At 36.4% G+C, this 22,495-nt stretch overlaps 1 protein-coding gene across 1 annotated transcript in view; it reads right to left on the minus strand.

The window, feature by feature from the left end:
• USH2A (usherin) overlaps positions 1–22,495 on the minus strand; it is a 387,508-nt gene that overhangs the window by 182,645 nt on the left and 182,368 nt on the right. The window contains 4 exon segments of the mRNA XM_032102996.1: positions 3,664–3,815; positions 10,726–10,873; positions 14,782–14,953; positions 15,441–15,600. Coding sequence (XP_031958887.1) covers positions 3,664–3,815; positions 10,726–10,873; positions 14,782–14,953; positions 15,441–15,600 — 632 coding nt within the window.

Below are 22,495 nucleotides of genomic sequence, written 5' to 3' on the forward strand. Positions count from 1 at the left end.
CACAGAGAAGGAATGAGAGATGCAAACAAAAAAAAAGTAACTAACATTGTCAGTGTCCCAATTTTTAACCACGTTGCTGTCCCTTCATCTACATTTGTTTGAAGCTGTCCAGCAACTAACCTATTTTAGAGACTCCTGTAAGGAACAGGAAATAAATACTGGAAAAGAATGAGAGAGTATTTTTTTGAAAACACCATTGCACCTCATGTGGATGTATGATCTCAGTGTAAGGAAAGGAAACAGCAATAGCAGACCATGTGACTTTCTCTTTCTACATTTAAAAAGCAACTGCGAGGACCATGCATTTAAACACTGTAGTAAATTATTACAGATATTTGATAGAAAAAAATCCTTTGTGGAATATTTTCTGCTCCCTGAATTAACTTCTACATTCACCTAATAAAATTAAGTTGCAATAAAAAGTAAATCTTTAAGAGAAAATAAAATGTGAAAGAGCTGGATAATGTACTGAACATGAAATATTTGTGATATAAGTAAATAAATACCTATTCAATATTCTAGAAATTTAGTATTGAAATTTCATAACTTGTAGTCAACATTCAGTGCTATGAAACAAAATTTGCTATTATGTTATTTATGGCAACAAGTTTGTTTCTCATACATTATTTATTTGGTGTTTTCTAAGATATAAGATGGTTTCACACCTTTGTAAGTGCCTCTCAGCTGCAGGTTCATGGGAGTGCTAATAAATGCTATTTTTAATCTGCCACACCTGCTCTGTCATCTAAATAACCAAACATATTTTCTCTGTCCTTGAAACATGAATGCTGTACTTTTTAGCATGTAAAGATTGGAAAGCTTATTGTTTACACGTGGCAGACTACATCGTTGATGTGCATCAATACCTCCACATGTGCTGCTATATTTCTAGACTCTTTTATATTTAAAATAAGCCATAAGTTGCAGTGAAGTCAACAGGATAAAGTAAATGCTGAAAGATAAACAAATACTTCATAGATTTATTGGATCAGTGCCACATTGATTATTTGGGTATTTCAGTCAAAAACATCCTTATGTAAGGATTAGACTAAGCTGTGCTTTCTAAACAAAATAATTTCCAGTAAAGTGCTGCTAAATGCAGGTACTCCAATCAGAAACATCAGAAATGCGAAAAATTAGTAACAATTATGTTTTTCTACTGAAGAGGATTCAAAAAATCTTTAAATAATATAAATTTGTAGCAATCTGTATCACGTCCTAAGCAGTTGCAACAGCTGTATTATGTCTTTAGCTTTTTCTTTATTATGTGCTATAAAAACATATGGCACAGAAAACCTTCTTCATACTTATTTTTCTGAATATTACTTTTTACACAGTTCTGTGATACTTTCAGATGTGTTTATTAATAACTTAAATAACAAAGACTCTGCTATAATAAAACTGACACCAAATCATAGGATAGGCATAATAATGTTGGGAAAAGTACTAGCATACATTTAACTAAAACCGGAAATTTAAGTTTAATAGCAGTGGGTTGAGGCGAGAAATATTCAGTGTTGAACACTTCTGTTTATTTATATGACATTTACAGGAGCTAACACATTTCAAGACTAGCATAATTTTAGTTCTCCTGAATTTCTCTAAAGAATCTATCAGAAGTTACACTAGTCCTTAATAATCCATTTTTTTCCTTCTTTAGAAACAAAACACCCAAACGATTAGGACAGACAAAAGCAGTATCTTGCATCTAATAGGCAGAGATCTAAAATACAGCTTTTCTTAATTTACATGTTAGCAATTTCCATCTCACTTGAAAATAAATCACAGTCACAGAAGAAAAAAGGTCAAATAAAAACTACCTAAGCCAAATTAAAAAAAAATTTTTGAAATAGAAAAACAGCTAATGCTCTCATAACTAATTAAGATCTTCAGAGCCACCTTCAGGAACATAAGGTGGACAAATTCCATATTTAGGGGAATGTCACATGATGTTCCTTAATCGATTAGGGCACATTAAGTACAAGAGCAGCAACAAAAATAGCTGGAAGCATATCAGTTTACTGCTGGGAGATGTTTCCCATACTATTTAGAGCAGAGGCAAAACATTAGGTTTCTTTTTTTTTAATTTTCTTTTTTTAAGTGTTGGAGTTACTCTGTAATTGATACGAAAATCTTTTTTAAAAAATCAAATAAAGATCCAGTGCTTTAACTTCCTGGCAGCACTTAGGTGAGCCTAAATCAAGATGTACTTCAATTCCTCTGATTAGAGATGGATCACTGGCTTTGGAAAACAGTTTGTGTACTGATCATGGGACGCAGATGAGTATCAGCTACAGCAACCCCTTTGAATTGTTCCAAAAGCCAAGTTATCAGTCTGTAGTTCAGTGGAAATGTGAAAAAAAGACTACTAAAAATATTTTTTTAAACCCTAACTACTGGTGCTCTGTTCTATCCTTTTGATGCCTATTTGATAGGCCAGTAGTACTGAAAACATACACGTTTCATCTGTATGCAAAGTTTGGTAAGCACTTGTCTTAAACACCACCACCAACAGAATGGATTAGGTTATTGCACATCAAGTACCTTAAAACAAGGTTTGCTTTTGGGGTATATGTGAAGCTGTAAAAAATGTACAAGAAAAACTGGCAAAAAGCCATTCAAGCTTTTAAGAGTAAATATTCTTCAAAGTAGAGCAAGCTATAAAATGTTTAATGGTTATAAAGTCTAGTTGTCTTCTGCAGATAGACAATGTTACTGGCATTTGAATGAAAGCAATCTTGGAAATAATACTGCAAATGTGACTAACAAATTATATCATAAAAATAAAACCTGGAAGTTCTTTCCTGATACAAAATACATTGCGATGGAAAAAATAGAAAGAATAACAAAAAAACCTCCCAAATCTTTCTCTTTTTGCTTCCTTTAAACCCATTTTAAAAGTCTACAAATAAAGCTGAATTAAATAAAATGTTAAATCCCAGAACAAACGCAGGCTTCTTTTTCAGTTATGCTTGAAAACAAAACCAAGCATAGCAGATATGATTCTAGTTATTCATCAGCTACAGTACTATGAAATCATACTAGATTTATCAGTTCAGCTGTATGTCTAAAAACCTTTAACAAAATAAAAAAGTCTCTGAAGGTCTGCTTTTCACATGTCAAATTTAATATTCCTGTATTCTCAAATGCTGAAAAAATGGGGTGTTATACAAGACTGTTAAAATCTGTCCAGTATAATATTTTGTTCACATACTTGCATTCAAAAGATTTATGAATTACCATATTTTCCTTGCTCCTGTTGCCACTTCTGGCTTCTGCATTTCTCAAATTAACTTTAGTCCTTTCAGTCCGGCAGCTAGAAATTTGTCCATTACTGGAACAGTAACTCTTTCTTTATATACATCCTTATAAATCTGGTTAAAGCACACCTGCACCTTTCAAACATATTAACTCCATTTAATTTCAATAATGTGTGTTTCAGCCTCTGTTTTTGCCTTTCTTCACTGTACCTATGTTCTACTTTGGAATGCTGCCTAACAATGACCTATTGAATCTTTAGCAGCTCTTAAACAGGTTTTTTTTTAAATGTCACATTTTGCCAGATGGGTTAGTACTGCCCAGAGTGAATCATCACCATTTACTCTGATATTCACTGTCATCTGACATTTATTAGACTCCCAGAATGTAAATTAAGGTACTCACCAGTGGACCCAAAGCACAACCTTTTGCAGTACATGCCTGGACTCTGAAGGAATGCAGACTCCAAGGAGCAAGCCCATAAGCATAGCAACTTAGCTGTGATGAATTTTGCAGCAGAACACCATCCATATACAATCCATAGCTAGTAATCATACCTATAAAACAATGTGAGAGCACTCAATATCTAAAAGCTACAGAGTTTTGAAGAACACTAATGCTACAGACACCCAGGCAGTAGTAGTAGTACAAGTAGTAGTATTTCAAACTGTTTACAGTTGAGCAGATACTGTTTAGCATGACTGAGCATGCAAAACTCAAAAAAACCACACTCTTCCATCTCTAACTGTTGAAAATCTCACAAATGGACTGCATCTCTTAAAACAATTACACTGTTCCAAAGACTACCCCTTAACAAACTTGTTTTTGAATGGCAGCCAACATCACCTTGGAACGAGGAAAACTGAGGCAATTCTGTTTCACAGCCTACTCTGCATATGGCTTTTCAAACAAGACATGAAAAACCATCTCACATCTTAACAGCTTTAGACTTAGAAACAAAATCTCCAATATATTTGAAATGTGGAAGGACAACCCAGGGCAGTGCTGTAACTGCAATAAATCAGTAACAAGTAATTTTGTCCCACAAAACACCTTTTTGATACTCATTCTTTATGATAACTAAATCAGATTTTTAGCATTTTGCCAATAAAATATATACTTCATTAATTTGGGGTAGGAGTGGAGTCGTTGGAAAATTTTACCCACTTTTCTGAATGAAACCACAATATAGTAATGATTACTGTTTCCTTCTCAATATGCTGTAGAAAAATTCCTGAAGTAAACTACTCCTTGCCTATTCAATCTACTGAAAGAAAAGATACTTGAGAACTCAAACATTAGCAAGATTTTCAGACAGAGGAAAGAATGGTCCTTCTTGTATAACTGGCTAATACTAATTAAAAAATTGCAAGTGATTGCTTATCTCATTTATAAGGAATTCTAGAACTTTGCTCTTCCAAAGGTGCATGGTAGGATAACAAATCCTGTACAGAGTTTTGAATTTAATGAACTTCATTTTACAGATTTGCTTAGACTTTGGAAATTGAGCTTGCAAAGGAGCACTTTTTCTCAGGGCTATTCCTCCATCTCTCTCACTTCTAAATATTATCCCTTCTTAAAAGTTATTTCAATGAGAAATCTTAAGGCAAGTAAACACAAAGTTATAGGATTAATTTGAAGTGATTTTTGTTCAGAGAACGCCTTCTAATCTTTCCATTACAGAAAATAACTTTTATTGTAAAAATATAGCTCAGTTCAGCATTCCTTCCTTAAAACTTAATTTTATGAAACTAGGAAGATTCAGTTTGAAATTGAAAAAAAAATTTCCCCTATACTAAATGGAGAACTGCTTTGTAAATTAAAGTGTACACCCAACTGCTTCAGCTGAGCTTCGAAGAGTTCTACTTCAGCAGATTTATAAGCTAAACCAATGCAGAGTTGAGTATGGTGAAGTGATTCACACACTCCTCAAATCTTTTCTCTTCTAGAAAAGTGAGAAGCTAAACTCAAATCAGACAGCAGAGATGTGTGTAGGAGGAGGTCCTGGAAAATCTCACACTATCAATCTTACCATATTTGACAGGCTGCCTAAAGCAAAAATCCCTTTTGGTTCTGTGTCTAGTTGCTTGTGAAGCAGTAACATAAATGGTTGATATTTTTCCTACATTAAATAAACAAATTATATATATATATGGGTATATACTTTAAAATATTTTATTTCTCTCAGAGGAAAAGTGTGAATGCTGGCATTAAGGATATGTTTTACAGGGGAAAAATGCCAAACACTGGGATACTCTAAGCACCTACTATACCTGTAGCACTAACCCCTTTAAAGTATCATAGAATAGAATCATAGAATTACTTGTGCTGGAAGGGACTTACGAGGATCATCCAAGTCCAGCCCCGGGCCCTGCACAGGACAACCCCGAAAATCAAACCACGCGCCTGACAGCATCATCCAAACACTTCTTGAACTCTGTCAGGCTGGTGCTGTGACCACTTCTCTGGGAAGCCTGTTCCTGTGTCTGAACATCCTCCGGGTGAGGAACTTTTTCCTGGTATCCAACCGAAACCTCCCCTGAGACAGCTTTATGCCATTCCCTTGGGTCCGGTCACTGGTCACCAGAGAGCACAGATCAGTGCCTGACAAATCATCATTAATTCCTTTCATACGTATGGTAACAGCATGAATCATAATGAGGTCATTTGGCACCAATGTTTTAAAGAGTGCCTAAAGCCATAGCTCTGTGCTGCATCTACACTTGAGGAGCAGCTTGCTCCTCAACACTGAGCTTTTGTTAGTTCTCCCACTACTGTCAGAGAACAACCGTCTCTAAAAACCTGATCCATTTTACTTCATTTTACTTCTGCCTTTGCCTTGTAGGACACTGATGGAGAAAACTACAGTATGAAAAGAAAGAAAAAAAGTACATTTCAGAAGAAAAGGACTAATAGTCCATTTTTGAGATGTGAAGCCATTTTTCTAAATTAGGCAATAGTTATTTTTGACCATGGATAAATAACTTTGCCTCCCTATTTCACCAGTATAGGTTTCCAAAGAATATAGAGAAAAAGTTCAAAGTTGGCCCAAAGTTAACAAACTTCTTGAGAGTTGCTAGATATTACTGAAGTTTACCATGCATAAAATATTTAAGACTATAGGACATTTTTGTGATTTACAAGGCTTCCTGAGCAACATGTGGTCACCATGAAAAGATGCAGTTTCTTCATAATTATGAAGTCTAGGCAGCTAGGTCAAATCTTGATTGCACTGAAGCCAAAATCTCTATTGTCTATAGTACAATTATGTTTCACTTTTGAAAAGAAATCCAAGACTGCAAATTAAACTTAAACTGAAGAAAGCTATCCAGTGTTTCTTTTCCTTCCTCCTTTCCCCTCTCTGGGTGAGGCCATATAATGTGTCAATGATATTCAAGACACTAAAGAGGTTTTGAATCCAAAGTACTACAAGGACTTTACTCATAAGGTGCAATCCAGAGGTCAAATCTTAAGCAAACCTACTTTTACCTACATCAATTTCACTGACTACAAACACCAGTCATCTCTCATAAGCACAAGGATTTGCAGGAACAAGTACTGGCTTAGTTCGCTGAATAATTTTATAAATTAGTTTTTACTATATCTGATATTTCCCATAAAAATTCCACTGGCCTTGGAATATACAGCTTAGATTTAGACTAGGTTTTATCTATGACATGCACACAAAGTGATGTTTTTGAGAATTGACCATCTAAGGAAAATTTTCACTGGCAAATTTTCAAGGATTTTAAAAGAGCAGATTTCAAACTATATGGCAGGATTATAATGGAAGTGCTCTGAAGAAGAGGTCATTATTTATTTAGGCCACTAGAATAATGAAAGGTCAAAACAGAATATCTGATGGCACATGATTTCACAAGCCTCTCCATACATTGCCCTCATCTAAATAGCCAATCTTACCTACACTATCTACTCTCTACCTACACATGTGTAGAGTGACAGAATCTGGGCCATGCCCCATCAACCATTTTACTGTTGGATTGAAAATAAGACAAAATAAAACGTCCCTATTTCAGATATATTCAACATGCCATCTTCCAAAAGTCTGGTTTTTACTTGGTATATAAATGGTATTTCTGAAGCAACTTTCAACAAAGAATTAGGTGCATAATTTCCCATTTTTCTATGAAATAATTTTTTTCTTCAAAATAATGTAAATAGGCCTTAAATTTAACAAAAAACTGTAGCCCCAAAGTTCAATACCCACATCTGGATAACGTGAGCTCAGATGTTCCTGTACCTCAAAGCCTGTTTCCCCTCACTATGCCATCTTTATGAAGAAGCCATGTAGCCTTTAATCCTGTTTGCCACCTTTGGCCTCAAGGGTAGCATATTAATTCTCCTTAACTTTTTTTGCAATTCACAGCAAGCAGCTGGACCCCATATATACCACGAGAGCGTAGCAAAGGCTGTGCTGTCCAAGCCCCAGCCAGCCCACACACCCATTAGAAGCTGATAAGCCTCCTCAGCCCATGGAAATAAACAGTAGCATCTGTCATGCAGTAGCAGACGAAAGGAGGCAGGAGAGAAAGGAATGGCCCCGGAGATCTAATAAGGAGATGACAATCTATGATATGCAAATCTTTGCAATTCTGACGTTTCCACCTGAAACAAAGCCAAGCTCAGTATTTTTGAAAAGTGTTACTTATGCCTAGCAGCCTGAAACACACCAAGTTTGAATCAATTCAGTTCAAAGCAGAAAATAGTTTCTGTGTTTTTGAAAGAAAGAAAAAAACAAAACAGAAAAATCAAGAATGCACCAGTAGAATGCTGAAGTAAGAAAATTTTAGGGGACGGACCTAAGTACCTTCTGCTAGTCTTTTTCAAATTTTAGTCTTCTCAACTATAATATTTTTCAGCCTCTTACACAGTTTTAAAACAATGACACAGAGAGTGACTATAAAAGACGTGGCCACGAGGCAGCCCAAAAGACGTGTTGAGAAAGAGCAAAACAAAGTCACTGAACAATGCAAACCTTCCTGATTGAGCACTTGCTCAGTCAAAAGTTTTAGAGTTTATTTGCTGTTGGGGGTTTTTAAAATTCTTTTCAAGGAAATGGGGAAAGGATGGAAATAGAAAATTGGACAATGAGAAAACATGTTATTAGGTAAATCATAGAATCATTTAGGTTGGAAAGGACCTTGAAGGTCATTGAGCCCAACTGTTAACCCAGCACTGCTAAATCCACCACTAAACCATGCCCCAAAGTGCCACATCTATGCATCTTCTAAATACTTTTAGGGATGGTGACTCAACTACTTTCCTGGGCAGCCTGTTCCAATCCTTGGGAACCCTTTCCATGAAGAATTTTTTTCCTTATACACAATCTAAACCTCCCTGGCACAACTTGAGACCATTTCCTCTTGTCCTACTGCTTGTTACCTGGGAGAAGAGACCGACGCTGACCTGGCTGCACCCTCCTTTCAGGAGGTTTTAGAGAGTGATAAGGTCTCCCCTGAGCCTCCTTTTCTCCAGGCTAAATACCCCAGCTCCCTCAGCTGCTCCTCATCAGACTTGTGCTCCAGACCTTTCCCCAGCTCTGCTGCCCTTCTCCGGACTCGCTCCAGCCCCTCAATGCCTTTCTTGCAGTGAGGGGCCCAGAACTGGACACAGGATTCAAGGGGTGGCCTCACCAGTGCCCAGTACAGAGGGATAATCCCTGCCCTGGTCCTGCTGGCCACACTATTGCTGATACAGGCCAGGATGCCACTGGCCTTCTTGGCTCCCTGGGCACACACCGGCTCAATTCAGTTCAGCCACTGGTGACCAGCACTCCCAGGTCCTTTTCCACTGGGCCCTTTTCCAGCCACTCTGCCCCCAACCTGTGTTGCTGCCTGGGGTTGGTGTGACCCAAGTGCAGGACCCAGCACTTGGCCTTGCTTAACCTCCTAAAATTGGCCTCGGCCCACTGATCCAGCCTGTCCAGATCCCTCTGCAGAGCCTTCCTGCCCTCCAGCAGATCAGCAATCCCATCCAATTTGGTTACATCTGCAAACTTGCTGAGGGTGCCCCAACACCCTCAGTGGTTTCCTTGCAAGCTGTTTATTGTATTAAAATGGAGAGCCAAGCTGTACATAGTAAATGCTGTAGTAACGAGATACAACACCCAAATTTAGTCATGCATCCCAACTTTTAGTTGTTTTAAAGGAAGCTTGTGGAAATTTATTTATTAAACTCTAGGTCTTTATCCTGTGCTGTTGATATGCACATCTATATATATATATACACACACACACATATATGTTCACATTTATTTGATTAGTTAAGCCACTCTCTAAACTGTTTGGATTTTTTTCCACAATGCAAAGATAACAGGATCAGGTCCTGAGACTAACTATAAAAAAATGCCTATTTCAGTGAATATTAGTCAGACTTTAGCACTAAGCCAAATATACGACCTTCCTCCACATTTCCTCCCCTCCCATCCCTTACCCTTTCCTTTTCTCCTGCCTCCTCCCCTTTGCCACATAATCTGATGAGATTTTAGAAACAGGGTTAGAGAGTTTCTACGGGGCTAGGAAGCAAAATCTTCCACAATGACTTCCATACAAAGAACCATAAATTACCAAATACATTATTTAACAAGTGACATATTCTTACTTCTTTCTAAATTTAATGTAAGACCTTACCCAATACAATCACCACTTTTGGGGGAATCATTTAAAATGTCTTTAGTGAAGTTGAACAAGTACTATGTGCTTTATCACAACTGAAAGTGGGAAAAATCTTTCAGGACCAAATGAAATTAATGTGAAACCACTGGGAGAAATAATTATATATTATATATTGAAATATATCAGTATCATGAGCCAATGAAGAAAAACATGTCTGATACATCAAATTTAGTTATTCCTACATAGCATCCTCTGCAGTGATTTAAACTGCTACATGCATGATAATAAAATCAGAGTGAATTCCAAGGTAAATGATACTGTGCAATCCCACTAGAAAAGTAAAATCTGTCTCAAAGTTTTACTCATGGATATTTCATAATGGAAAAAATTTCTGAACAAAAGAAAGTATATTGTTTAATTTTCACAGCCATAGAAATGTAGAACTTTATGATGAGTATGCAGAACACAAATCTAATTATTATTACATATCAATTAATGTAAAAGAAATGAATGTTTTATTGGAGGGTGAAATTAACATGCTAGACTGATATTCTCCAAGAATGCCTATTCCTCAGCTCAGTTGTCCTGGAAAACATTGAACAATGAGATGCAGTACACAAGAACTATCAAAAGGGAGCACTTTTGAGCCACTGAAACCGGATGATGGGCTGAAAACCACAATCTCCCTGCTGCAGACAATGATACTATCTCAGGTATTTTATGTGCTAAAATGATCATTAAAAATTAAGCACCACATATAAGCTGCCATTTAGAATATTAATTTACCTTTACTAATCATCTTTTTAACTTGAGGCTAAAAGAGTTCACTTACCATTCGGATACTCAGGCTTAGTCCATGAGATGTTAAAGGAGTCAGATGCATGTGACTGGGCTTTTGGAGCAGGAACCCCTTCTGGTGTACTCTCATCTGTTATAGCTGCACTGGCTTCACTTACTGAACACCCACCTCCAGTGCAAGCCTTAAAATATTAATCAGAACAAATAAACACGTTTCAGTGTAGTACCAATAATTTTAGCAATTATTTTTTTGCCTAAGTTTCATTATTCTTCCATACCTAAACCTAGTAAGCCTGTGATTCTCAGGTAAGACACTTATCATAGCATAGACTTGTTTACCTCTTTTCTTGAATAACAAGAGGATGTATAATAACGCATAATACTTAGTTTTTAGGCATACTATAGCTAAAATATTCCTCAGCAATTCCCAACAGCACTGAGAGCACGTGCAATTATAATAGTGAAAAACCACCCTATCATAAACCAGTATGTATTAGTTATGATTACATGTTTATGGAAAATAAAGTAAAATAATTTGTATTTCAGTTGCCAGAGAACAAAATGTTAACCATGCAATTTTTGTATTTTGCTTGGGATATGAAATAATACAATGTCTGAATTCAACATTCACATTTAGACATACACTTACATGAAACTTACGGGATCATCTGTGTTTTTCTGATTTGTCCATGTCCTAAAGTGGACAAGTGAATCATCAGCACAAAAAGCATAAATAACCTTGCTCTCCAGATCTTCAGGAATAAAATGTTTCTCCCAATCTATTATATATTTTTTTTAAAGGATTAGCTTTAATTTACCGTTTCCCACTGTTTTTCAAATCAGAGAGCAGTCAAACATATTTCCTATGCCCTCCAAAAGTGAATACTGACCCCAAGGGTAAAAATAAGTATTGTTTGTAAATGAGAGGCTCTTTTATACATAAAGATTGTTTTGATATCACTGGAAATTACATTCCCAACACAACTAAGGAATGACTCCATGTTCAGTCTGAACTACCAAGCAAAGATGAAAGAATGCAACGTCAGTTTTGGGAACATCCAGAAAATGGCATTTACTCTAAACATGATAATGTTTACAAAAAAACCCCCAAAATCAAAAAATGGTGTCAGTTTAGATGAATGCTCAGGTAACTATTAGCATTTTGGTAAGTACTATATTTAAGAAAATTATCCTTCCAGTAGAAGCAGAGTAAACTTTGAATGATTCCACTTCCACTGGCTTTATGAAGGAGCCAAAAAGACCAGCTCTGGAAGGCCTGTTTCTCCTTTATTTCTTACTGAGTCACTAATTAACTTCCACCAGGCCTACTTCAGCAGTGGAGGGCTTTTTCATTTAAGGGCTTGGTAACAGCAGCCTTTCCATTCATTTATTTCTTGAATATCATGCAGCTCAAATTTTGTATCTCTGAAATTTGCTGGGACATGAAGTTTCTGGATCTCTAATGAATACGAGTAAAAGAGAGCTCAGCTGCATTTTATGCAGTGGGATTTTAGATCTGTGTATCCAAATAGACTGGACACCTGGCAATCCCATCCAGTGATGCTCAAAGCCATGAAAACCTACACCCAGACTGAGTTCCACTTTTGTCACTCTGAGAAACAGATTTCAGGTAAAATTTGCAAAAATACCAAAGGAACTGGACAGCCAAAGGACAGATACGAACCACATCAGATGACACCACATAGCAATGCTCCAGCCAGGACCTGAGCCAGCTTACCCACACTGCAGGGTCCTGAGGAGATATTGTCTGAATAGCTCAATCACAGAAGCACTTCAGTCATACAAGTAAGAGTGACACCCTGGCTACTAAAGGCAGCCTTTCAGCTTTCCATTTGCTTTCAGACTGGCATGGTTCACACTCACCCAGCTTAGAGCATGAAACAGAACAAAACCAAGTTCCTTTGCACTAATCCACAGAGACATGACCTTTCGTCTTCATGGCTGACTTTTGGAAAAAAGCATTAGATTTGCTTACAAAACCTGTTGTATTCATTTATGAATACAATTTCTGCATATAAAATGGCAGTAATCAATTCTGAAAATTGGTAACAGCATGCAAAGATAAATATTTTCTTAACTCTATTCACTATAGTTACATTAACCTCTCATGCAAAAGTTAAAGCCAGCAGCATCTGAGGTGCTGAAAGTTCTGCTGCTGAGGCTCCTGATTTGTGTTCAAGCTGCAATTTTTGATAACTCCATTTCCCACATAAACTGAAACCAGTTTTTGAATGGATACAAATCAAAATTAATAGTAGCTGTGAGACAATGAAAATAAAAAGTTTCTAGCTGATAGAATATTTCATTCTAACAAAAAAAAATAAAAGGGAATAATTTAATTATCCACTGTTGACATTTGTTTGGGGTTCTTCTATGCTAAAAAAGTTTTATTGAAATTCAGTTAAATTTATATGAAACACTAAATATTTCATTTTTTCCCAGGTGTATGCTTGATTTGAATTTTTTGTGAACTTGGTTTTTGTTGGGTTTTTTGTGTTTGGGGTTTTTTTCCTTTCATAAAGTATAAAAGTAACATTTGGCCATGTTTAGTCTTCTTAACTTGTAAATCTGTACTATTGCATTCATCTCAAACCAGTATAACAAGTACAATGGATCCAAAAGTTATAAGAAAGCTATCACACCTCAAAAATATTGGGCTTTTCATGCACTTTCAGACTTGTCATTTTCAAAGCTGCAAGGACATTTAGATCTTCTAACCCACCTATCACAGACCGCTGCATTTTATCCAGGTAAATCTGGTTATCTTTATCACCAGAAGAAGTTACAGTTTCCTACTTTCTGATTAAATGCAAATATTAAGCGGGGGATAAAAAATTAAAAAGAAATGAGAAATTAAATATAAAGAGCAAAAGGTTCCTAAAAATTTATTTGGTAACTTTTAGGAAATCTGTGCACACTGACGAAGCAAAACCAACATCCACACAACACTTCCTCCCATATCCCAAGGCAGAGCCACCAAAAGAAGCAGTCCCAGTTGCTCCCCAGATTGTAGCTGTTAATTCTTCCCTGATCCTCTCTCCTTGTGCCACCATGCACAGGAGTGCGGCAGGAGCAGAGAAGAGCTGTGGCACAGTGAAGGACAGCACAAATTCTTTTGTAAAGAATAAATAAAAAAGAAAGGCATAAAATGCTTGTTGAAGTCGTGTCTTAGTTTTGGACATGGTGCTATTATATATGCTATGCAATTTACTATGCTGAAATATCTAGGCACAAATGAATTAATTTCAACATGAATCTAAGCTTTAATTAGACTGAATATCCTTGTTTTTTTCAGGTTCAAGTCAGATCCTTATCATTACCTGAAGGTAGTTTATTTTTTGTGGTATAATATTTAGAACATTCAAGAGCATGTTAAGGAAAAATGAATGCATACCCAGTCTACATAAATGTAAATTTATTCATAATCAAGAGCAGAATATTTTTCTATGGCATTTATCAAAGCAAATATTCTTATATAGGTATTGTTATAAAATGAACTGTGTGCTTAAAACAAGGGACAATCCCCTGCTTTTATTCACATATTTTCAGGGTTTTTAGTGAGCTGAAGCTGTTCTATTTCATCACAAAATAAAACCAGCTGTTCTATTTCATCACAAAATAAAACCAGTAATAAAGAAATGCAATGAAAACACAAATGTCTTAAAATGTTTTGAATTTGCTATTTCCTTCTACATACAGATTTTAAGATGAAAGAACAAATTGCCATGGTACAAAATATGAAAGTTTAACAGTTTTAAATACATTCAATGTTTTCTTGTAAGTTGGGTCCAAGGAGACATTTTTAAAGCATGTCATGTATTTCTGCTCAACTCTTTATTAGTTACCCAACTTATCCTTGAAGAAAACATGTATTTAAATGACATACACATTTTTGTGAGTCTGTTTTGAAACAAAAACAGGGTTTTTGTTCAGGGTGGCTCATTCACCTTAGCTTCAGAAAGAAGAGGCTAAACAAAGTGGACACAAGAACCGCTAAATATTAAGATGCTAACAAAGTCAGAATAATTTTCACCATTTTACACCTCTACTACACATCTTTAAAACTTACAGCTAGTTTTATGAGGTATTCAGTACCCGGGAAAAGCTGTGGAATAGTAAAATCCAGAAAAAGTTCTGTGCTGTTATAGATTACATTCCACTTGGTAAAATTCTGCTCATTGGTGGCCATATAAATTATATAGCGATCTAGGATTCCATTTACTTCTACTGGCTCTTTCCATCTGCAAATAAAAGCAAAATATGATGAAGACCAGAACAAATAAAGATTCAGACCACGCTGAAAAATGTAAGGCTTTGTTTAGGGGACTTCATGGGGTTTATTTTGAGAATCTGAAAAATGCAGTTGTGCAATCATAAAAATAAATCTAAGCCATACCTCTAATGCAGTATTTGTACTCAATAGATAAATGATTACACACAAAGCAGGGGCTACAAAAGGGGCATATCACCAGAACATTTTCTGCACTGAAGTTTGCAGAGGCTATGCCCATATGTAGGTTATACTGATTGCGTAAAGACAAAATGGAAATTAAGTTGGCAAGTGATAATCAGAAGGTTCACAGAACCACTAAACTAATCACTTCTATGCATTTAATCATAATAAATTTAATTTTATGTCACAAACCCTTCCCCTGATTGAACTCACTGGAATTCTTGAATAAACTGATGCACTATTGTGTTGTCAGGAAAGAAGAAATCCTTACTTACTGTACATGTATTGTTCTAGAATCCAAAACCGTCAGGAGCGGGGCATCTACGTGAGCTGGTGGCAGCTGTGCTGTAAACAAGGTGACCTGGGAGCTGTTTGTACAGCCAGCAAGTGTGCACGCAGTGAGCAGGAACTGGTGCGGCGTGAAAACTGCCAAATCTAGGGCAAAAGAAGAAGAGGAATTTATTTGGTATATTCATTTTACCTTGTTTTTCTGTAGCTTTCAGAAACTAGTGAGTTCAGACAATCAAGAGGAAGGGGGACCTGCATTTCTTCAATGTTTCAGGTTTGCCCCAGAGGAGTGAATAGGTACTGGTTCTTTAATAGTAGATAACTGCAAATTGGGACTACTAATAGATCTGTGGGGCGTGCTTTGGTTGAGACAACCCCACTGTACTCCATTTACACCAGAATGTACACCAACCAACCAACCAAATAGAAGTTAGCTTTTTAGGTGCTACATACTACATCAATTTGCTACAGTGGCAAATGAACACCTTTGAGATGATTAAATCAAATCAAATTAAATTAATGGAAAAACAAGTACAGATTCATTAACACAGATGGATTATTATTTTTTTAATGTGCTGTATGAAACATGAATGCCAAGCATCGATACGTACAACGATTCACTCCATGCAGATTTCACTACAAGTATGAACATGAAGTAAGCTCACTGTTGCAACCACTCATACTAACCCCTTAGCTCTCTGCCTGTTTGTCTTCAGGTGCTCAAACATCAATCAATCATAAAATATATTTCAGTAAAGACAATCCATCTAATGCTAGAGCAAAACAACTGTTCAATGGTTATTAATTATGAAGCTATCTTGAGTTTCAATTACTGCAGAAAATGGTGAATAAAATGCAGCATTTTTTCTGAATAAATATTCCAAAAGATCATATATTCTTCCCTACACTAATAAAGGAATGTTTGATAGAAAAATTGTAGCATGAAAGTAATGCAGACATAATTTTCTAATATTTTCCTTTTTCTTTCTTCATTAAAATACAAATCATAGACTTGAACAAGCAAATCCTTTAAGAAGAAATTTACAGTTGAGGTTTTGGCAACAGTATAAGGTAAAATGTTTGTTCAACAGACACACCTTTTCAGTATGCCAGAAAAGATCTGTGTTTTCATAAGACAAAAGAAATAGTAGTTTTTTCAGAGCCCAATAGTATCAAACTATAATTCTGTACAAAACTATTTGTGAGCACAAATTAAAAAATTGCAGTTGGATGACAAAGACATCACCAACGCAGAGATGTTGTAGACCCAACCTCTCTCTCATTAGTTTTCCCCTCATATAACACCTCCAGTCCCTGCAGGAACGGAATTTCTTCTGATTTGCTCCACTCTGCATAAGGAGAGAATGAACTTGTGCGTTTTTATTGAAAATACTGCATCACTCAGCGGTATTGTTCTATGGAGCACATGGCAAAGTGTGAGTTAAAAAAAATGCCGCAGCTAAAAAAAAAAATCATCAAGTGAATGCCTGTAACAGTGACATGTTTAATCAACATAATGGGACTGATTCTACTAGGGTTAAGCAGTGCTTAAGTCAGTGAGAGGGGGAAAGCACACTCCAGAGCAGGTGCTCAAGCTGGCTCAGCATGCAGGGAAACTCCACATACGGCCCTGGCTGTATTGCCTTCATTAGTGTACACCTCCCCAGGTCCCTTATTCCCTGCAGCTGCCATAAGAGAAGCCAGAAAAAGTGCAGATAGAGCTGAAAGTCTGTGACACAAATATCAGACATTCCATGTTGTGAGTGGGCAAACAAGTGACCAGAAGGATTTTACTTTCAGCAATCCTAAAATGAACAGATGAAAGAATTCATGGAACCCGTGTAATTCATAACCTGGTAGATACTGAACGTACATTCTTCTCCCAAAGTTGAAACTATATGGTAGGGCTTCACTTAGAAAGGTGAATATAACCCAAGGGAAGAGAAAAGAAAAAGTTGATTTCTCCTTTTCCATTTGTTCACAGTGGATCACTCTTTTCCTTGTCAGAGAGGGGTGTTTTTCTCTCCTTTAAGGAAAACTCCACATCTGGAACTACTATTTCTTAAAAAGGTAGCTTGTACTGAAACCCTGATTTGAAGCAGACTGTAGCTGATGAGACTACTGGAAGGCATAAGTTTCTGGAAATACCTTGTGTAATTTGAAGAGGGAAGAACTTTATCAAGGACTAAGAGAATGGAAGATGGAAAAATGTTTTATTTCCCTCCCTGAAAAAAACAATTGACTGTAAGTTACCTTGTGTGTCTCAGTACCAAGATTGGAAAAAGCAAAAAGACAAGACAGGGAAACATGTTAAGTTTTAAAATAACAGGAATAGCAATGAATGGAAACACAGCACATATGAGCACAGAAATCCTTAGGGATCAGCTAATAAGCATACTGAAAGGGGAGGGAAGGATAGGAGAGTTCAAAAAATAGTTGAAATATAAAAAAAAAATTTAAAAGCAACATGTCATCAGAATCAAAGAAAATCTTTATTCCTCATCTTGATTTACTAACACCAAAGTATTTTGACTACTAAATAGAAAGTTTCCATGGAATCTCAAAGATTTAGGTGGGATAAGGGCTAAAAAGAAAAATTATGTTTGTGTAAGCAGAAGAAGAACACAAAGAAATTCAAGGCTTAGCAATGTCATTCAAGGTAGGAGCTTTGCAATCATTAAAATCTCACCACAGACTTCAAGGTTTGGATGAGCCAGAAAATACAGGGTAGGCAGTATTTCTAAAAGGTTAGAAGCAGACTGACAAACTAAACATTAAAAATTATGTTACATCATAATCAATACAATTATTCATCACAATCTAATTTGGCACATATTTGCCTATTTCAAGTTCAAAGTGTTTCCTAACGGATCACTGGATTCAAACAGCTACAGATACAAACATGAATTTGAAAGAGGGAGGAGGTTCTTAAAACTACAAAGCCACTGTTTGTCAAGGTCCTCTAGCAACAATGCCTTGCTTTCCATTTGCTTGATTGCATGATTTGCATAAGATCAAATGTAGGCAATTGTGGACATGAAAAACAGATCGCTCTCAAACACATTAGAAACGGATCCACAAGCATTATGTGGAAACATGTTACAAGAAAATGCACCCCCATGCATGCAAAACTCAGTGATTAATGTCAAACAAACTATAATTTACAATATAGGGTGTGAATTATATGTTATTTTACAATTGATTTCATGTTGTTGCTGGAAGAATTTCACTGATCTCAATTTACAAGATGAACCCAGTAAGGACACAATTACTACTTTTAAACCTACAACAAAGCCTGAATTTTTTTTCTCATAAATTTGCTTGATCAGGTTATAGTCCAATCTGTTCCACAATTCCAGTTCCCTAAGTTAATTTAAAGATCAAATGTTTCTTATTTCAATATTCCAATAACTACTCATGGAAACCACTTATTTCTTATCAATATAAAGCTAAACCTAGAAATTATAGAAGTTCACTGATGAAAAAAACCCCTAAATTCAGGATTCGGTCTTGTTCTCATTTTTAGACTCAGAAGAGCAGAAATCACTAAAGAACAAAGAAAAAGATCCTTTTTTGAGGGTACAAGATTTCTTCAAGTCATCCTATTAAAGTAGAAGGTAGACAGAAAAGTAATTCTGCATTTTTCGTGCCAAAAACAGAGCAAAGGAAGAAAGCTAAAATAAAATCCCATATCTCTGTTTTAAACCCATGACTTACTTTCCCCAAAGAAAAAAGTGGAGCAGAGGGAGAGGAAGGATCAACTTGCCTTTTTATCTCTTTGACCTCAGAGGCAACACAAACAAACTAAATTATTTTCTATCTCATGCATCAGGAAGATAATTGTGAACTATAGTGACTATCATTAAAATTGATATTTGCATACCACTACTTATGACATTTGTGGGGTGCGTGGAACTTCCCACACTAACCAACTATAGTGGTTGGTATTCCATCAGTTTCTAATAACCACCTGCCTAAGTCCTGAGAGCACAATCAATGCATGAGACAGAAAGAATAAAGAATGACCCTGTTTGCATGGTCAATAAGAACACTCACTTTGCTTTGATGAGATTTAATGGGTAGTCATTGAAAGATAATATGCAACACTACAGTGCCACTCTTAGCATGGAATTTGAGAGATGTTACTAAAATAGAGTACAAAAACATAATTAGTACAGTCCAAAAAAAAAAACCAAACCCAACCAAAAATCAGAGATTTAACAAAACATGAGCTTTACCATTTAGTTGTCAGAATACATCCCAGTTCAAAAACACCACAGTAGTAATAGCTACAATATATTAATTTATCTTTAACACTCATATTTTATATTCAGACTTACTGCAAGAGAGCCACACACCCTCTTTGTTCCCCTCTTCCACCCTATTTCCACTCTCCCTGGTTTCAGGCAGCTACTGTAAGGACCAGAAATGGCAACGTCCTGTCCTGGTGAACACTCACATGACTTGGGCAAGGAATCCCACACAGTTTCTCTCAGGAAAATAATTGAGACTATAGTTATCCCATTGCTATAGTCAAAGGAAAATGATACAGCAACACTGTAGCAAGGGACTGTTAGCAGCACAACAACAAAAACCTGCTGAGAGAATAAGAAAATTAAAAAACTTCCAAAGAATTCCAATCAACACATAGTTTATGTAGGTACACTGTGCAAACGCTTCAGGTCATTACTCATATCCTTACTCTGTTCTCTCATCTTCTTTCTCACAATCTATTAACTCATAGTAACTTAATATTTAATTAGAAGATAAACTCCTTGTGACCGTAAATCTGCATCACCAAATACAACCATGGCCCCTTCTGATTTCTATGCACCAAAAAAAATCCCAAACATCTAATTCATATGCTAAGTGACAAGGTCCACATAATCAGGCTTCCTCCATCAGACACCACTAGCAGTTCTCTGCCTTCCACCATTTCCTGAAAGCAAGCAACAAGTCATATTTAACTTTTAGTACAGTATATCATGCTTACTTTATTTATAAAGCACCAATCACATAATTATATTGACTCTCAAAGAGCCATCACTAATGTACAACTTTGTCTGGAAGGGTATTACACTAATGCTGCATCATTTCATAGATTTGCAAACCCCACACCATACCCATCATTTCCTTGAAAATATTTCAGAAAAAAACAAGGTATCACAAATGACACCCCTTAGGTACTTCAAGCAACCCAATCAACAGGAAGAAAGTGCTCATGTACCTAATTGCATAAATTAGCAATGGATGGCCTTTCACGTGTGCAACTGGCCCTTTAATTGAAGAAAATAGCTGTCTTCCAAGATACTAGCAAATTCTACAATATTAATTAACAACTAAGAATGCTTATGTGATTCTGTGATGTGACAAAATTTAAAAACTTTTGTGAAGCCATTGAAAACAATCACAAGTAACAAAGAGAAACAAATAAACCCAGGGTCACAAATAACTGTTTTCAGAAAGCACCATAAGCTGTTGTTCTGCTCTAAGAACAACAGCAAAGACTTTGACACAATGGCACATGGACAAAATAACTTGGCATCCAGCTGGCCAGCAAATGCTGATGTTTTTTAGAAAACTATTTGTTCAGCAGTAAACATCTCTGGTTTTCCAAATTACTTGTAAAGGAAAAAATTCTTTACTGTGAGGGTGGCAAGACGCTTGAACACATTGCCCAGAGAAGCTGTGGATACCCCAACCCTGAAGTGCTCAAGGCTAGGCTGGACAGAGCTCTGAGCAACCTGGTCTAGTGAGAGGTGACCCTGCCCGCAGCAGGTCCCTTCCAACCCAGGCCATTCTATGACTCTATGAAATCCTCATTCCTTTTGAGACCTCTACACTTCAGAAGAATTCAGGGAACTTCCAGGTCCCATCTTAGGAAATAAAAAGCATAGCACAAAAACATTAAACAAATGGAAGCATGAAAACATAACAGTTATGTATTGGACTGTGCAAGAGTTATATTCAAGAAGAAAAACCCTTTGGCACAACTGTGAAACAAAATGATGTTTCATCATTTCAGTTTGAAATGATTTCAAGAAATTAGTAAAGATTTTACATGCCTGAAAATGGTTCCACTGTTGGAAAAGGGACAGCTCTGAAGTACATTAAGGCTTTTAAAGATAATTATGTTTTAACAGCAAAGATTATCAAGTTTGTTTGCCTTCACATTTAGTAACAGTGTCCCTTGGTTATGCTCTTACACCCTTAATTGTTGCACAGAAAAACTTTCTGCCATTTATTGTCCCAAAGTCTTGTACTTCTTTAAGCCAAAAGTCATCCCTCAAAAGTTAGGTTTCATCCTGACCAGTTCACAGGGCCACATAAACCATTCTTGATTGTGTTTCATTGTTCCTTTTTATTATAGTAAAACTATTTTAGTTTTAACCTTCCTTAGATAGGTACACATTTTTTATTTACACATTATTCCTATGCCTATTATTCCTATCTCATCGTAAAAGCTGGAAAGCAAGGATTCCAGTCTTTTATTTTAAAGCCACATCCCTGAGGTAGCTGCTATGGGAACATTTTCCAGGCTGTTCTTACTCTCCAGTTAGGACACACTAGCTTGAAATCCCAAAGGTGCTCAGCTGAAGAGAACTCAAATCACGAGGAGTGCTCCACACCACATGGTTTAGAAAAAGCAGAAGGGACACATCAGAGAACACTTAAACTTCTCTTCAGACTTTAGCACCAACTAATGCACCTCATTGCTTGTGTGACTCTAAAGACATGTCATGTCACTGACCACAGAAGACTCATGGTGCTCCTTGGAACCCTCCTTCCCATAACATTCCTGATATGTTTTCCTCTGACCCATCAGCATTAGTCACCATCAGAAAAATATGGAGGCATTTTGGGAGGTTTTTCAAAAGCTTCTCCTGCTGCCAAAATGACAGAGCCAGTCAGTCAGTGCAAACATTCAGTATCAAATGAACCTAACAAACTTCCAGGTTACATCTTTGCTTACTAGAATTAAAACCATTCACTGCCTCCCTAGTTTACTTCAATTGTAGAAGCTGGACAAATAAAGTGAGTT

The sequence above is a fragment of the Corvus moneduloides genome, chromosome 3 (genome assembly GCF_009650955.1).
Source record: "Corvus moneduloides isolate bCorMon1 chromosome 3, bCorMon1.pri, whole genome shotgun sequence".
NCBI lineage: Eukaryota > Metazoa > Chordata > Aves > Passeriformes > Corvidae > Corvus > Corvus moneduloides.